At 43.5% G+C, this 18,076-nt stretch overlaps 1 protein-coding gene across 6 annotated transcripts in view; it reads right to left on the reverse strand.

The window, feature by feature from the left end:
* The window catches only part of SELENOI (selenoprotein I), a 42,855-nt gene that overhangs the window by 23,403 nt on the left and 1,376 nt on the right, over positions 1–18,076 (reverse strand). For all 6 annotated transcript variants that reach the window (XR_007135193.1, XR_007135192.1, XM_047782471.1 and 3 more), the window contains exons 2-3: positions 1,790–1,858; positions 1,091–1,199 (exon numbers count right to left, since the gene is read on the reverse strand). Coding sequence is in view for 4 of the 6 variants with exons in the window: in XM_047782471.1 (XP_047638427.1) it covers positions 1,091–1,199; positions 1,790–1,858 (178 nt within the window). In the remaining 2 variants the exon portion in view is untranslated. The remainder of the gene's footprint in view (positions 1–1,090; positions 1,200–1,789; positions 1,859–18,076) is intronic.

An 18,076-nucleotide genomic window follows, 5' to 3' on the forward strand; every position in this document is an offset into this window, starting at 1 on the left:
AGTTCCCGTCGTGGCTCAGTGGTTAACGAACTCGACTGGTATCCATGAGGATGTGGGTTCGATCCCTGGCCTTAATCAGGGGGTTAGGGATCCAGCACTGCCGTGAGCTGTGGTGTAGGCTGCACACATGGCTTGGATTCTGCATTGCCATGGCTGTGGTGTAGGCTGGCAGCTGTAGCTCTGATTCGACCCCTAGCCTGGGAAGCTCCATACGGCACGGGTGCAGCCCTAAAAAGACACAAAAGACCAAAAAAAAGAAAAGAAAAGGAAATATACCTTCTAACTTAGAATGCAGAAAATATTCACCTATCTCCATTTTTCTATCCCTCTCAACTCCATCCACCAGTTGAGCAGTAAAAATAAACTCTGTCTCCCAGGTATCCCCTCCCCACATCCCAAATACACTCCAGATTCTCTGCTCTGGGCAAGGGAGAAGCTGTTAGGGGTGGCGGGGAGGCATCAAGATAGCAACAGGGGTGAAAAAAAGACACTGGAGTCCGGGATGGGAACAGGCTGAAACCTGCCTCCAAACTGCCTCCAAAGTGCAGTTTTCCTCTCCCTCTCAGAAGGGTCCAGACTTCTGCCAATAAATATTTAAGGTCTAACAATCATTTTCCGTGGAAACTGGGAATTCATAACAGCAAGTACAAAGGTTGAGCAGAGAGAGAGATCACATTCTCCTTAGAAAAGGGGGATTTTGATTCCATAACTAGAAAAAGGAAAGGAATATTTCTGGCATCAGTATGTATGCTGGGCCCTGTTTATATTCACTTTCAGGCAAAACTTCACAGTCCTAATTTTCCATCTTCTTTTAAATCCAGTTACTCTTTATTTACCCCAAATGCATTGCTTTTTACATAGCATGTCTAAATCCAATAGCCAAGTTGGTTTCGAGAACCTAATAGAAATATACATAACAGATTGTGGAAACACAACTTACCTTTTATACCCAATTCTAACATTCTACATACCCTTAGAATACCTAAAACTTTCCACATTTGGGAGCATCTTAATAGAACCAGAAAATAACCATATTTCATGTTTCTCTACTTAGGACATTTTAAATTTAATATTAAAGTAATAATCTTACCTGAAGCATAAAAGTCAGGATCAAAGTATGCCATAAGCAGAAAATTGAATACAACCAGCAGAAAGCCAGAAAAGGTTATCAGATTTGGAGCCAACCAAGTAGGAAATATCTGTTTTAAATAATTACAAAATAATTAGAGAAAGCTCTCTGTCCACTACATACAACCTGCAAATGTGTCATGATAAAAGCTATAAACCTGAGGGCTCATATACAGGAGTTACATACATTAAATTGTACACCAAAATCTCCAATTAATAGAAATAAGCATTTCTGTTTTTCAGGGTCTTTTTTGGCCACCCCCGAAGCACATGGAAGCTCCCCGATCAGGGTTCAAACCAGCCCCAAAGGAGCAACCCAAGCCACTGCGGTGACAATGCTGGATCCTGTGCCACAAGAGAAGTTCTCTATTTTCTATGTTTTAAATAATCCTATAATCAATAAACTTTTATAATCATAACATTATACTTATTTTAGAAAAACCTGAAAAGCAGGGTACAAATATGGCAGATCTAGAATATAAGCTCATACCTCAACAAGGAGATTAGCCACAAGGTATGCGCCTAAGGGAAGGGAGGACGGGAAAGGCAGTTTCTCTAAATGTCTTACTGAACGGACAGGTGCACCTGCAATACTCCATAAGACAGCTGAAAATATTTCAAACTTCCTAAAACACAACTACACGCTTATTAATCATCTTACCTTTACCACAGTGTTCCAAAACGGATGCATGACGTACAGAGAGAGCGGGTTCGTATCCACAGCACTGTACTGTTCAAAAATCAAAGAAAACATTCAGAGTGAGTCCTTTTGCATACTAGCGAGCAGACGAATATTTCTCAAATGAAGACAGTACAAAAATAACCTAGAGAATCTATCTGTTCGCATGATGTTCTCTTCTAAGTAACAGAACTTGAGGGGCAATATGAACAGGGCAAAGGTGGCTGAGCACAACCGGGCATTTTTTTCACTCAGATCAACTTTTACAATATTACAAAGTTTCATCAGAAAATTCTGTATTGCTTTCAAGTTCTCCCCTACTAGGCGGGGTGATCAGCACACTGAGTGCTTTCACACACTGACCGCAATGACCTTCCCCAGCCCTCTCAGCAAAGGCGAGCCTGGCTGCTTGACCCTTGACACCGTTGCTAAGGCACTTACTACCGGTGCGAGCTTGTGCACGTTCCTAAACCTGTCTTAGCTTCTTCACCTGGAAAATGAGGATCACACCCTTTACTTCAAAGGGTTGCCACAAGGATGAGATAAACTAATAACAGACTTGATGCACTTAGAGCAATTTCTAGCCCACAGTGCTATGTAAGCCTCATTGTGTTTTGAGTTCCAAAGGAATGACAGATCCTTTTATAGTAGGAAAAGGGACTGCTTAAAAAAGAAAAGGAAGGGAATTCCAGTCGTGGCTTGGGGGTAACAAATCCAACTGGTATCCATGAGGATGCAGGTTCGATCCCTGGCCTCTCTCAGCAGGTTAAGGATCCGGCATTGCCATGAGCTGTGGTGTAGGTTGCAGACGCACCTCGGATCCCAAGTTGCTATGGCTGTGGCATAGGCCGGCAGCTGTAACTCTGATTTGGCCCCTAGTCTGGGAACTTCCATATGTGACACCTGCAGCCCTAAAAAAGCAAAAAACAAAAAACAAACAAAAAAAAAAACAAAGGAAGACAAAAACAAGTTACAGTATGCAAGTGTATTCTCCAACTGTTGAGCAACTTAGTAAAAACTCAAAAGGAAATTTTAACAAAATATCTGTATATAATTACGTAAAACTTTAAGAGTGTTGCTGATGACTTGTTCATCAGACACATACACAATGGAGCGCCTGGCAGGAAGGAAGCATCCACTAGGTGTGGGAAGAAGGGATACAAAATTGGTAAGGGAAAATTCTCACCCTCAGGGAGTGGGACTCTTTCCTAATTCAACAAGCTGACTTTTAAAAGATGTCATACTAGTCAAATGCCTGAAAAAAGCTTCAATTGTATTTATGTTCAGTATGTACATAAAATAAGTAGTAAGCATCTGAGTATCTAATTTTTAAAATCATAACTGAAGATAAAAACATCTTCCTGAATGTTTTACAAACATGCAGGAAGTATTTTCTCATCAGTGTCTGAGATTTAAAAGTGTGATGCAGGAGTTCCTGTTGTGGCTCAGCGGAAACAATCTGGCTCGTATCTATGAAGACGAAGGTTCAATCCCTGGCCTCGCTCAGTGGGTTAAGGATCCAGCATTGCTGTGAGCTGTAGTGTAGGTCACAGACGCAGCTCAGATCTGGTGGTGTTGTGGCTGTGGTGTAGGCGGGTGGCTGCAGCTCCGATTAAATCCCTAGCCTGGGAACTTCTATATGCTGCCTTGCAGCCCTAAAAAGCAATTTAAAAAAAAGGGGGGGTCAATTTGCCTAACTGGATTTTATAATTAATAATAATAGCTGCTGAGCTCAAGCAGAGCAAGAAAATTTAATACCAGATAACAAAAGGCAGCAAACAATAAACCTGAAGAACACTCTGTGCTCTAGTCTTACACACTTGAGTCCTTTTCAAGGTCATATATCACTTGGTATAAACGAAGAAACTTGAAACTGTCTTGTGAATCAATAGGAGTCAGATCTTCCACATGCATGAAAAAATAAGTAAAATGTAAACTTTTAAAGGTGCTAAACTAGATTTAGTTAATGCCTGTTAAATATATTTTTATTTTCTATTGGAATGATATTTGGGTATACACCAGAGTACCTGAACCAGGAACAATCCACTGATAAGGCTTGCTGGGCTTGCCTGACCTATACTCTGTGGGGCCACACTAAGCTAGTACCCTGGAGAAAGGCTTGAGGACCACAGCCTGAGCTGGACAGAATCATTTCAAGGCAAACTCAAAACCACCAGAGTTCAGGAGAGGTCTCGTTCTCTCATGCCCGACCCCTGGCTATGTGAACAGGTAAGGCGATCATCTGGCCTCTTTAAAACTACCTATGGTGGACTTCCCATCGTGGCTCGGTGGCTAACAAATCCAACTAGGAACGATGAGGTTGCGGGTTTGATCCCTGGCCTTGCTCAGTGGGTTAAGGATCCGGCGTTGCTGTGAGCTGTGGTGTAGGCTGGCGGCTACAGCTCCGATTAGACCCCTAGCTTGGGAACCTCCATATGCCACGAAGGTGGCCCAAGAAATGGCAAAAAGACAAAAAAAAAAAAAAAAGATTCTTTCAAAAAAAAAAAACAAAAAAACAAAATCCTCCCCTCACGTTGTACTTCCTATCATGTTTACAATTTCCCTTACAAAATTAAGCAAACAAGGGTCCAATTTTTCTTCCAACAATAATGTTTCAAATATCTGAAGATGGCTCTCCCTGTCACACCTACAACTTCTCAAAACCTCTTGTTCCTTTTGCTGCTTCTCTTTTGCCAAAGTTTCAGTGTTCGTCATCATCTAAGTCTAGTTCTCCAGATCTGAGGTTGGAAGGCTTTTTCTGGAAAAAGCCAGGCTTTGCAGGCCATCTGGTCTCTGCAGCAAATACTCGACACTGCCACTGAAGCAAAGAGAAGTCACAGAAAATAGAGAAAGAAATAGGCATACTGTGTTCCAACACGACTTTATTCATACAACAGGTGTCTGGGGGCTTTAGCCTGACAACCAGGGCTCCAGACAATCCATGTGTTGTTAAACCAACACAAAAGTGGGACCCAGGGCACAAGGAACGTTTCACGTGGTGCATGAAGTACCAAAGGGAACACGACTATGAGCTCTTCTTCCTCAACAACTTACTCCTCTACCTGAGGCTCAACACGGCACTCACACGGTGAGCCAGTAACGTCGTCCTGCAGACCTACACCCACCGTCGCAGGCCCCTGGACCCTCAGGCCTTTCTTACACGGGCTGCCTCGCCTCCTTTCTCTGTGCTAATGTGAGCTTGACTGTTGGAGCCTAAGGGTGAGACCCTACGTTCGCCATTTGATTTTCTTCTTCTTCTTTTTTAACAGTTATTTCCCCAATACGGTTTTTTTTTCCCACTGTACAGCATGGTGACCCAGTTACACATACATGAACACATTCTATTATGTTCACCATTTTGACATTTCATCCAGCTAGAGTTCACTCATCTTTCTCTGCCCTCTGATCTCGGGGTCAGACTCCATGATCTAAGGTACCAGCTTTGCCCCCAAGCTCTCAGCATGTAAAGCTGTCATGCTAGCAGTGCCTTCACCTACGTCTCTGTAAAAATGCCCAGCAAGGTAGACCTTCTAAACATCCTCCTCAAGATTGCTCTTAGTACATATATTTATCATTTGTATTTAGGTATAGAATCCTGTGCTGTCATCTCTGGCAATGAGTCTATCTTGCCCACAAGAAAAGATTTTCATCAAGTCAGTGAAATCCAGAATTACCTTAGAGAACACTTTGCCAAATATTAGAAAATTTCAAGACCTTTTGTTTAACTTCAGTACAAGTCAGGAAATAAAATATGAGTTCCTTCTTCAGTCGGTCATTTAGCAAGTCAACAATTACCTGTGTTGAGTGCCTATGATTTTGCCAGGCACCATGTGAGACCACTAGAAAGAGAATGGTGAACTAGACCGAAATGCGTCCTGTGCCCACCAAGTCTACAGCCAAGTGTGAGACAGACGGTAAGCGAGAAACCAAGTCGTAATCGCGAGCTGTGATGGATACTGTGAAGGCATCAGCCAAGGTGCTGTCCAAGAGGACCTGGGGCGGGGGATGCGCCTTGTCAGGGCAGGCACGGCAAGCCCCTCTAAAGAGGGGACACTTGAGCTGAGTCCCACAAGATGAGAAGGCAGGGGAAGAATGCGTGAGGCATAACAATGAGTCAAAGACGAGACAGACTAAAGAGAACATGCTGCTATAGATTCCATTTATACGAAGTTCAGAAACAGACGAAAAGAAGTCATAAAGCAGTTTGGTGAGAGAGACTTAACAGGGGCCCTCGGAGATGCCAGAAATAATTCTGTATCATGATCTGGATGGTGGTTACATAGGTATACACATGGGAAGAAAGTCATTAAATCATATACTTAAGACCTATGAATTTATATATAATTTACACCTTAAAAAGAGAAAATAAAGATTGTATAGGTTGGGAGTTCCCGTCGTGGCGCAGTGGTTAACGAATCCGACTAGGAACCATGAGGTTGCGGGTTCGGTCCCTGCCCTTGCTCAGTGGGTTAACGATCCGGCGTTGCCGTGAGCTGTGGTGTAGGTTGCAGATCCCGCGTTGCTGTGGCTCTGGTGTAGGCCGGTGGCTACAGCTCCGATTCGACCCCTAGCCTGGGAACCTCCATATGCCGCAGGAGCGGCCCAAGAAATAGCAACAACAACAACAACAACAAGACAAAAAAAAAAAAGATTGTATAGGTAGCAGTGTGTGTGTGTGTGTGGTGTATAGGTGTTCGGGGGGTCGGGGTGCTGGGGTACATGTCAGGATACCTTCCAAGCAGAGAACAAAATGTGCAAATACCCCAAAGTGGAGGAAGGCCAATGGAGCAAGAGCTTAGGGAGCACGGCAGGGTGGAATGAAAGGAGGCTGGAGACACGAACAGACACCACCCAAAAGGACCACAGTGAGCTTTACTTTATCAGAAGCCCAGTGCATGTCCTGATTTACATTGTCAAAGCGTCACACTGTTTACAACATAGGAAATGGACTGGAAGTGGTGGGGGGCGGACGTGCAAACAGTTACAAGATGGCAACAGTATCGCAGGCAAGAGATGATCCTGGCTGGGCTGGCGACTCTACCGACTTCCCAAATACGCTATAAGGTGCCCATTTTTGAGAAGGACACTAGAAATCTAAGTCTCCTCTTAATTTAAGAAGGAACTGGCTTTAACAAAAGGAAAACTATGGAAACATTTCCTTGGACCTAAAAGTATTTCCTTTATACAGGTACTATATTTTAAACCTCTTTTATACGCTGATAAGGAAACTGACTGAACTGACACACCCTTGCACCAAATACAGAGCTTTGGACAGCTTTTTTCTTTTTTTTTTTTTTGTCTTTTCTAGGGCTGCACCTACGGCATATGGAGGTTCCCAGGCTAGGAGTCTAATTGGAGCTGTAGCCGCCAGCCTACACCACAGCCACAGCAACACAGGGTCCGAGCCACATCTCCAACCTACATCACAGCTCATGGCAACGCCAGATCCTTAACCCACTGAGCAAGGCCAGGGATCGAACCCGCAACCTCATGGTTCCTAGTCGGATTCGTTAACCACTGAGCCATGACGGGAACTCCTGGACAACTTAATTTGACTGAGGCTATGCTATTGTCTCAAATAATGCTAATATGGATGGTAATACTCTAACAATCTACAATCAGAAGAAGATTTCCCTCGTTTGTCTTCTAATGAATACAATGAGGACAGGTCTCTAACTATCAAATGATTTTTACACAAAGCCTGTCTTTACCCATCTGAAACATACACTTTACACTTATAAAACACATTATAGTTAACCATGGAAATCCATAAAGTACAGACTGAATACAAGCTCATAATAGTTTATAAACTGCACTTACTGTTAAACATTACAGATGTCAGCCAACTCAACATGGATGTTTCTGATTTTTTTTTTAATTATTCCCCCAAATTCTTGAGTTCTAAATCATTCATATTTTGAGGAATAAAAAGCAGGATAGCCACAAAGACCCAATTTTAGTTCACAACTGGATTCACTGCATGAAACCCTTTACTGCTCTTACCAACTTTCCAGACAGTTCTTAAATGAAAGAAAGACATAGCAACCTTTCTTCAGAATTCAGGAGAGAGAAAGGAACGTCAGCTCTCTTCTGTCCCCCTGCCAGTGAAGCTCAGTGTCTGGTAAGGTACTGGTATGGTGTGGAGGTCAGACCCTTTACAAAGATCTCACATTTAGGTGAAAGTCTTTACAGGGGCGGAATCTGTCGTGGCCAACACGTGCCACTCCCTCAGCAGAGTTCTTCAGCAATGGCATTCCAGGCCTCCTAGCCAGGCATTCATGAAAAACATAAAACAGATCTCAACTAGTAAAAATTGTTTGGAATTCCCGTTGTGGCTCACTAGTACCTATGAGGATGTGGGTTCGATCCCTGGCCCTGTTCAGTGAGTTAAGGGTCCGGTGTTGCCAGGAGCTATGGTGTAGGTTGCAGATGCAGCTTGGATCTGGCATTTTGCTGTAGCTGTGGCGTAGGCCAGCGGCTGCAGCTCCAATTTGACTCCTAGCCTGAGAACTCCCATATGCCACAGGTACAGCCCAAATAAATAAATAAATATTGTTGGAGTTCCTGCTGTAGCGCTGTAGGTTAAATATCCGACTGCAGCGGCAAGCCGTTACAGAGGCATGGGTTTGATCCCCAGCCTGGGGATCAAGTGTTCCCAACCAGATCCCTTCTGCATCTGGCACATAGTACCAGCTCAATAAACACAACTGAATGTTTGCACATATGAATGAATAAATGCATGATCTACTTTGCATGTTTACTTAAGTGGCAGTTTAGAGTGACCCCCTCAGTGATAAGAGGAACCACTGTCCCCCAGGAACTAGTCCACAAGGGGAAGTTGCTCTTACTATTTGCCTACTAACAACACCAGGTCTACATTTGTACGTTTCACAGTTTGTAAAGTACAATTATGCCTGTTCTCTTGTTTGATACTGTAAGACAGATAACATAGATTATTCCTGTTTTATAGATGACGAGACTAAAATTCACGGATGAACGGTTAATAAACAGGATGGTCTCAACTAAATCCTTCCTGAGTCACTGTGGAACATTTCTGTGAAATGGATCACTTTGTTTGAAACCAGACCACCCTCTCCTGGCTCAAATGTAATCAGGAGCTACCTAGATCCAATAGACTGAAATTGTTATTAACATAATGTCCTCCAATACACATTTTTCTCTCTCCAATTTGTGGTAGACACATCCTAAGGTAATCCCCAGTGAGTCGAGCCCTTGTATAATCAAGCCCCTCCTCTTGATGATTCATTAGTTCCCTTGAGGGCAGAACCTGTGACCTGCTTCTAACCAAAAGAATACAGCACAGGTGACAGATGTCACTGCCTTGATTGGGAGAACGCTACATGGCAAAGGTGATGAGGTGTCACTTTCCTGATATATTTCATTACCTAAGACCCTATCTTAGCAAGTTTGGAGAAGAGCCTCTCACTGCTCCTGGAGAAGCAAGCGGCAATGATGTGACCTGCCTGTGGTGAGGGCCATGTGGCCAGGAAAAGTGGGCACCTACTAGGAGTCAAGAGCCTCAGCTCTACAACTGGGAAGAACTGAATTCTGCCAACAAACACACAAGCCTGGATGAAGACCCCAAATTGCAGATGAGAGAACAGCCCAGCTGACACTTTCACTGCAGGCTGCTAAGACCTCAAGCAGAGGTGCCAGGCAACCAGTGCCCTAACTCACAGAAACTATGAAATAACAAGTGAGTATTCTTTTGTGTCACCAAGTCTGTGGTAGTTTGTTACCCAGCAATAGAAAACTAATATGCCAATGACAGCACAACGGCATCCTCTTTTCTTTCTTTCTTTGTTTTTTTTTTTTTTGGTCTTTTTAGGGCCATACTCACAGCATATGGGGGTTCCCAGGCTAGGGGTCGAATCAGAGCTGTAGCTGCCAGCCACAGCCACTGCCACATGAGAGCTGAGCCACATCTGTGACCTACACTACAGCCCATGGCAAAGCCCAATCCTTAACCCACTGAGCAAGGCCAGGGATCAAAACTGGTCCTTATGGAGATGGATGCTACTCAGATTCGTTTCTGCTGAGCCATGAAGGGAATGCCCATGCTCCTTTCTAATAAGAGATATGAGGCCCCTATGCACAGAATCAAGACTACCTGAAGCCTGAGAGTTAACATACTAACATTACAGTAATACAATCTCTTACTCCGTGACATTTATTTCTTAGTTTTATGAACTGCTCTTCAATACAACAGAATATTTCTTTAATGAGGTGCTTCTCAAAACGTAGTTACCAAACTGGGCTCAAATTCTTGGGCGCCTCCCAAATACACAACATCAGACAACCTGGGGGTGGCACCCAGCCATCTGTCTTTTAACAAACAATCCAGTGGACTGTAAGGCATCCTCAAGTTTGAGGACCACTGCTCTGGCGAAAACAAACATGAACCACATTCCTGCAATTCCTCAGCTGAAGGATACAGCACAGGCGACAGATGCCACTGCCTTGATTGGGAGAACACTACGTGGCACCCTATCCGCTTATACCTCCTGACAGTGATGTCCAATACTGCCCTGCGAGCAACAGACAAAGCATATAAAATTCCGCAGGCGTGCCCGCTGTGACTCTGTGGTTACAAATCTGAACTAGTATCCACGAGGATGCGAGTTCCATCCCTGGCCTCGCTCAGAGGGTTAAGGATCTGGTGTGGCTGTGGTATAGGCCAGCAGCTACAGTTCTAATTCGACCCTTAGCCTGGGAACTTCCATAGACCGTGGGTGCAGCCCTTAAAAAAAAAAAAAATCAGCAGGTACTCACCAAATGTAAGGCACTATGCTAGGAATAACCTCCTAGGAAAGAAAAACACCAAACTTAACTGAAAATGAAAAAAGGCAGGGGATGGAGGGGAGCATTACCTTAACTCTGGGACAGGAAATTTCTTAAAGTACTTTTTAATCAATGCAAGACTTTAGGAACCACACCCACAGAGAACGAGACTCAGTGGGCAATGGAATCCCTTTTCCATGAATCCTGCCATAGCTGCTAACAAGTCAGAGAAGAGAAGTGGTGGTGAGAGAAGACTGGAGAAGGGCCAGAGCAATAAGACAAGAACAAGCAGGTCACGATGACAAACAGGTCTGCTTGCTAGACTTACACAATCCAAAATAAACTCTCACAAGAGATGAGAAGATAAGCCCAAAGAAGGGGAACTTGAAATCCTTGCTGGGGAATCTGGTTATCAAACACGTGAGACCCTTAAATAGGAGGGCGGTATTTGAAAAACTGATTCACTCTTCCCTTCCTAAAATATACTTTCTCTTGATAACCTCCCAGGGTATGAGTTGGTATGTGCTACATGCCAGGCCCTGTTCCTGAGCAGGGCAGCCCAAACATCAAGTTTTTTGCTGTTTTTTGTTTGTTTGTTTGTTTTGTCTTTTTTTGCTATTTCTTGGGCCGCTCCCATGGCATATGGAGGTTCCCAGGCTAGGGGTTGAATTGGAGCTGTAGCCACCAGCCTACGCCAGAGCCACAGCAACACGGGATCCGAGCCGCGTCTGCAACCTACACCACAGCTCACGGCAACGCCGGATCGTTAACCCACTGAGCAAGGGCAGGGACCGAACCCGCAACCTCATGGTTCCTAGTCGGATTCGTTAACCACTGCGCCACGACGGGAACTCCAAGTTTTATTTTTTATTTACTTAACATGAACATAACACTAAGTGCCTGGCACTTTACCAATATTAACTCCTCCAATTTTGATAAGGATCCCAGGAGGTAGGTACTGCCCCATCTCTCAGATGAGCAAAGCTGGTTAGAGACTAAATTATGTTCCAGATCAAAGAGCTAAGTTGTGGGTTCTTCTTAATATCAGACCCGAAGCTAATCACGTAATCAAAAGTCTTTTACCTTAATTAGAACTAAGAGTAAATGAAATGTTCTCAATAGTCAACTAAATATAAGACTAGTAAATACAAGCCCACTTGCTCCTGCTCATAATTTAAAACTAGGGGAAGAAAAAAATTAACCCAGCTCTTCTTTTTTCACTGTACATTTTCCCCACCTGGAAACATGCGAAACGAACCAAATTAAGCATGTCACTGAAGGTGTTTATTCTAATATTTATATCTTTTGCACAAAACAGCTAGTAACTACACGGCAGAATCAGTATGCCATTCTGAGATCTGAGAGGCAACAGAGGGTGAAAAACATGGATTCCAGACCCAGAACAGCTGGACTCAAGTCTCAGCTATGAGACCTTGAGCAAGTTATTTAAATTCTCTGTGTCTCAATAAAATGGGGACAATAATGGTACTTCTACCTCACCAAGCACTTGTGAATCTTAAATGAGACAAGGTCTTTAAAGCAAAGCCTGGCCTATGGTAAAATGTTATATATTTGCTATCATTCTCATTGTCACTGTTTGGTACTTAACAGTGACGGTGCTCTTGTAGGTGCACCTTTCTTTCCCGGAGCTCAGGAGCTCACCGGGCTGCCTGGTCCCTCCCACACCCACCACTTCCTGATGCCTCTAATTTACCACCGTCTCTCCAGCCTCTGTGCCTTGGTTCCCATCAGCCTCTCTGACAGAAACATCCTTCCCTCTTCTCCCTTAGGTACTGGGCAAATTCTTACTCAGCTGAGAAGTTCTTCGACATTCAAGCATTACAGCAGCTAGAAAAACAAGCCGTCATCAGTGAACTGATATTTCGGAACGGAGTTAAAGAACCAATTCAAGAGGAGTTCCCATCGTGGCGCAGCAGAAACAAATCCGACTAGGAACCATGAGGTTTCGGGTTCAATCCTCCCTGGCCTCGCCCAGTGGGTTAAGGATCCGGCATTGCCGTGAGCTTTGGCGTAGGTCGCAGGCATGGCTCGGATCCAGCATTGCTGTGGCTGTGCTGTAGGCCAGCAGCTATAGCTCAGAGTCAACCCCTAGCCTGGGACCTTCCATATGCCATGGGTGCAGCCCTAAAAAGACAAAAGACAAAAAAAAAAGTACCAGTTCAAGAAGTTCCCACTGTGGCGCAAGAGGATGAGTGGTGTCTTGGGAGCGCTGGGACAAAGGTTCGATCCCCAGCCCAACTCAGTGGGCTAAGGATCCTGGGGTTGTAGCAGGCACGGCTTAGGTTGCGACTATGGCTCGGATCTGATCCCTGGCCCCCAGGAACTCCATATGCTGCTGAGTGGCCAAAAGAGAAAAAAAGAAAAAAAAAAAAAAAAGAACCAACTCAAGATGTTTCTTCCAGGAGTTCCCCTTGTGGCTCAGTGGTAACAAACCTGACTAAAAAAAAAAAAAAAAAAAAGATATTTTGGGAGTTCCCTTCGTCAGAAATGAATCCGACTAGTGTCTATGAGGATGTGGGTTCCAACCCTGGCCTCACTCAGTGGATTAAGGATCCAGAGTTGCTGTGAGCTGTGGTGTAGGTCGCAGACACGGCTCAGATCTGGCATTGCTGTAGCTGTGGCGTAGGCTGGCAGCTGTAGCTCTGATTCGACCCCTAGCCTGGGAACTTCCATATGCTGCAGGTGCAGTCCTAAAAAAAGAAAAAAAAAGAAAAGGTTTCTTCCAAATAGCACCTAAAAATGGAGTAACCTTCTACCTACCACTTAATCTCTCTCTCACTTTGCAGAAGTTTCCCATCCTTCTTCTTTCACTCCTTCTGAGACTCCTCTGTCTCTGCCAACTGCAAAAATAATTCTTTCTATGAGACATTTGTAAATCTATATCTAAGATGACTACAATACCTTATAAGCCTTACCAGTTTGGAGAGGCCAGTTCCCCAAATCTACTCAAGGAGACCAAGGTGCAACTAAAGTCAAGTTACATTTGAATTAACTGCAACAAATCTAGGTAACGCCATAATTAACATATTATATTGTAGACAGCTTGCAGTCATAATAAGTGAAGATGAAAAGATTGGGAATTTTTTGTGTTTCCATTGTGACTCAAGTGTTCTAGTCTTTAAAATCATTACAGAAACATTCCCCTAATAGAGGACAATTCATCCACAAGTGATATTTCTCTAGAATGTGAAGTTTTCTTTGTTTTAACTCCATGTCGGAGTTCCTGCTGTGGAGCAACGGGATCAGCGGCGTCTTGGGAGCGCTGGGTGGCAGGTTCGATCCCCGGCCAGGCACAGTGGGTTAGGGATCCAATGTTGCCAAAGCTGTGGCTTAGGATCTGATCCCTGGCCCGGGAATTCCACATGTCTCAGGGTAGCCAAAAATGAAAAACAAAAAACAAGAAACAAAACTAAACTACAACTAAAATCAGATCCTGTTTAAAATTATTAAATAGCTCCCCCAAACCCATAGCATCGAAACGTACCTGAGAATCCCCTGAGGTATTTAACATGAAGATAACAGCTTATCTACCCAACCTGAATCTCTCCGGAATCTCCCAGTGCTAGCAAGGATCCACAGGGTAACATCATCCCCCTCTGACAGGGCCCCACCTCCCTCTCCAGTCTCATCCCTCGACAATCCACCATTAAGCCTACACATCTTATGGCTCCCCTAAAATATTCTCAGGCCTCCTTGCCTTTGCACTTGCCCCACTGCTCTCTCGTTCCAGGAAGAACTTTCTCCCCTTTCATCACCTGGTGAGAACTGGGGCCTATTCAGCGTCATCCTCTAGACCGAGCCCTGCCTTCCCCTCTCTGAGGCCTTTCTCAGCTTTATCCCTCACTCCCTGGAGCTGCTTCCTTCTATCTCATAGTACAGCATAGAGCATTCACCTAACTGCATTTATTAACTATTTACATCTGTTTTTTCCTTGCCCATACGCCACCAAACTGAGTTCCCTGAAAGCAGGAATTCTAGCCCAGGGCTTAATTTTGCAGCCCCGGTGCCATGACTGACCCAGAGTGGGCCTTCAATAAATGCTTACTGGATAAACAAAATCAAACTTTATGAACAATAGGGGGGGAAGGCCGGATTCTAATTCTTCAGCATTACCATCAAGATGTACAAGGCTCTCTTTCCCACCTGAATTCCTAATTATCACAATTCCTGTAATCGGACTTTTGTTGACAGCCAAGTTAACTAACTACCATAACAGCAGAAATCAATTCATCATAAAATCATATTCTTGAAACTAAACAAGATATTTCACACACCACATCCTCTCTGAAACAAAATGATACAATTTGAAACTAGTTGCTACACTATCAAAACTAAGCCTTCCTTAGGTTCCATTAGGTAAATCACAATATTAGTTTCACCCTTAGGTAAGAGGGAAAATCCTTCAACTACAGATAGGAAGAGAGGAGGATGAAATCCTTCAATATAATTGTCTGAAGGTACATTAATAAGCAACAGAGAACAACGGCGGTTAAACCCCAGACACCTTCACATTCAAAACACAAGAGTATCCTTCCAATATACAAGAGATGCACAATAAATATTTTTCAAATGCCTGCTCTGCCCATATGCTAGACCTTGGTGACATCAAGCAAGACAGCTACAGGCCTTGCCCTCCCAGAGCCATTTCCTAACAGAGAAGGCAGACACTCAACTAATCATTCAACTGATCTAATAACACTAGGGTAGCACAACAAAGAACACAAGTGTTGAGAGAGCACATAACACAGAATCCAGGAGTTCCCTAGTGGCTCAGTGGGTTGAGGATCTGGCATCATCACTGCTTCGGCTCTAGTTACAGCTGAGGTGTAGGCTCAATCCCTGGCTCGGGAACTTCTGCATGCTGCAGGCGTGGCCAAAAAACAACACAGAATCCATCCCATGCTTTCTTCTGTACTGCAAATCAATCATCTTAGAGTTTCTTACTACAGAAATCTAATTACTACTCTACGTGTGCATCTCTTTCAGGAGTTATTCTGAATAACTGCCAGGTTTCCAACTGTAGCTCTCAGATGTACCTCTAGGGAAAACACAGAAATTAAACTGGTTCAAAAGTAATTCTTCCACAGCTGCTTTTATAGTATCAATTTTTCTCTACATCTCTTTGCTCTAATGTACAGGGTCACATCAGGGAATAAAAATCTCTTTTGAGTGTTTTGGGTCTTTCCCATTTATGGATGATCTTCTTGAAAAGCTGTTTTAATTCAATAAGCATTTACAAAGCACTTCTGTTGAAGCCCACACAATGGGACTGTGTGATCTTCAGGAAGAAAATTTCTCTAGGTGCAATTCACATTCTAGTAAAACGGACCACACGGATTTTTTTCCTTTGGACACTTTCGGATCCATATTTTTTAACATGAACACAGTACTGAGTAAAGAACCTTCTACTAGAAGTAGTTTAGGTTATAAATTTGTGCTGCCCACACTCCCTCCCCACGTTTTTAAAGGAAGCCTCATTATAACTAAAATAACATCAACAAACTATATTTTACTTGAACATTGGACGTTTGCTAAAGTGACCTTTGTTTTCCAGGATGATAGGAAATCTGCTGTCAGACACAGGAAGTGACTCAGAGAGCAGAAGAAGAGGTAAAAAGATAGGAACAGAAAAACCTCGCTAAAATTTCCTATAAATTAGGACACATATCTATTTGAACTATAAATCTAGAGAAGCCTGCTTATTTAAAATAAAATAAAAAAAGTAGATTCCCTCTTACAGACACTGCTGCAAATGAAGTAACTATTCTGTTGGCCCTTACCAGAAAGCCAGGTCCTAGTAAGGAAGAAAAAGTTGTATACGTCAATACTTACAACGCAGAAGAGATACCAGAAAAGGGGTAGAGCTTAAGGGGAAAAAAAAGAGCTACCTGGGTTAACAACCTTTAGTTGAAAGTTGTAAAGTCCTGGAGTGGGTTAAATTTCCACTTAAAATTCCACAGTCAGAAGCTCAGTTCAAAAATAGAATATGGCACAATATTACTGGAAAGCGGAGGAAGGTACTATATGACTGCTAATGTCTCTTACGGCATTCCAATTCCAGTTTGATAAGATCCATAATGATTTTTCTCCAATATTCATTCACTCCACAAATGTTTACTGGAGGCCCGCGCACAGGAACACTGCTCAGGCCATAGTGATCCATGAGACAAGTCTAACCACTCAGGTGTGCATTCCAACGGGAAGACCCCTGGAGAACAAATTCCATAAAGGAGCAGAGGGTGCGATGAGAGCACCCCGGAGGGGAATGAGATGTGAAGGACGCTTCTCTATAAAGAACTAACATTTAAGTTACGCTGTGAAGATGGACATAAATGAGGAGCTACTTTCTGGAAGATATAAGAACATTACTTGACCATTTGAAAACAAGGAGATGGGGGAGATGGCTACTAATGCTGGGAGGAGTAGCCGTGAGTGGCATGATCTGAAGCTGATGACACAGACCAAGGCTGGCGCATTCACAGCCATGAAGATCATGTTATGGGTTTTTGGACTCCATTCCAAGAGCAATGGGAAGACAATGGAGAATTTTAAGCAACGGAGTAACATGATCAGATGCACATTTTTTTTTTCTTTTTAGGACCGCACCCACGGCATATGGAAGTTCCCAGGCTAGAGGTCGAATCAGATCCTAGCCGCATCTTCGACCTACACCACAGCTCATGGCAACACCAGATCCTGGACCCACTGAGTGAGGCCAGGGATCGAACTCACATCCTTATGGGATCCTAGTCAGATTTATTTCCACTGAGCCACGACGGGAACTCCAGCACATTTCTTTTAAAAGATCACTGTGAAGCACAGAGAAAGGACTCGAAGGGCCAAAGTGGATGTGGGTAAGCAACCAAATAAAGTAGTATTGGATTATAACTCGAAATATAAAATAAACATCTGTGAATTTCAAAGTGATATCAATAGATCACTGAATAAATATACACTGGGAAGAAAAGATAAATCTTCTGTGCAGAAGACTAAATAAATTATGATGATACTCCACCTTCAAGGAGGTGGAGCATAAGTCTCCACGCCTCAAGTGAGGGCTGTGCATACCATAGTGACTTCCTTCCAGAGAGTAACTTTATAGGGAGAAAGCTGACAAAACACTGCTTATCACTGTTGATCAGTGATAAACAGTGTTGATGGAACTTACACTTCCGTATACTGCAATGAGAAAGGCACTTCATACCTGTGGTCTTCCCCCGCAAAACCCACAACCCTTGTCTAATGCTGATTTGAAAAATATCAAACCCCAACTGAGGGACATTCTACAAATACCTAACCAGAATGCCTCAAAACGATCAAGAGTATCAAAAACAAGACAAGAGCCTTGTCATAGTCGAGAGGAGCCTGTGGAGACATGAAGACTAAATGTGCCCGTGGTATTCTGGATGAGATCCCAGGACAGAAAAAGAACATTAGGTGAAAACC

This window comes from Phacochoerus africanus, chromosome 5 (assembly GCF_016906955.1).
Source record: "Phacochoerus africanus isolate WHEZ1 chromosome 5, ROS_Pafr_v1, whole genome shotgun sequence".
In the NCBI taxonomy this organism is placed as follows: domain Eukaryota; kingdom Metazoa; phylum Chordata; class Mammalia; order Artiodactyla; family Suidae; genus Phacochoerus; species Phacochoerus africanus.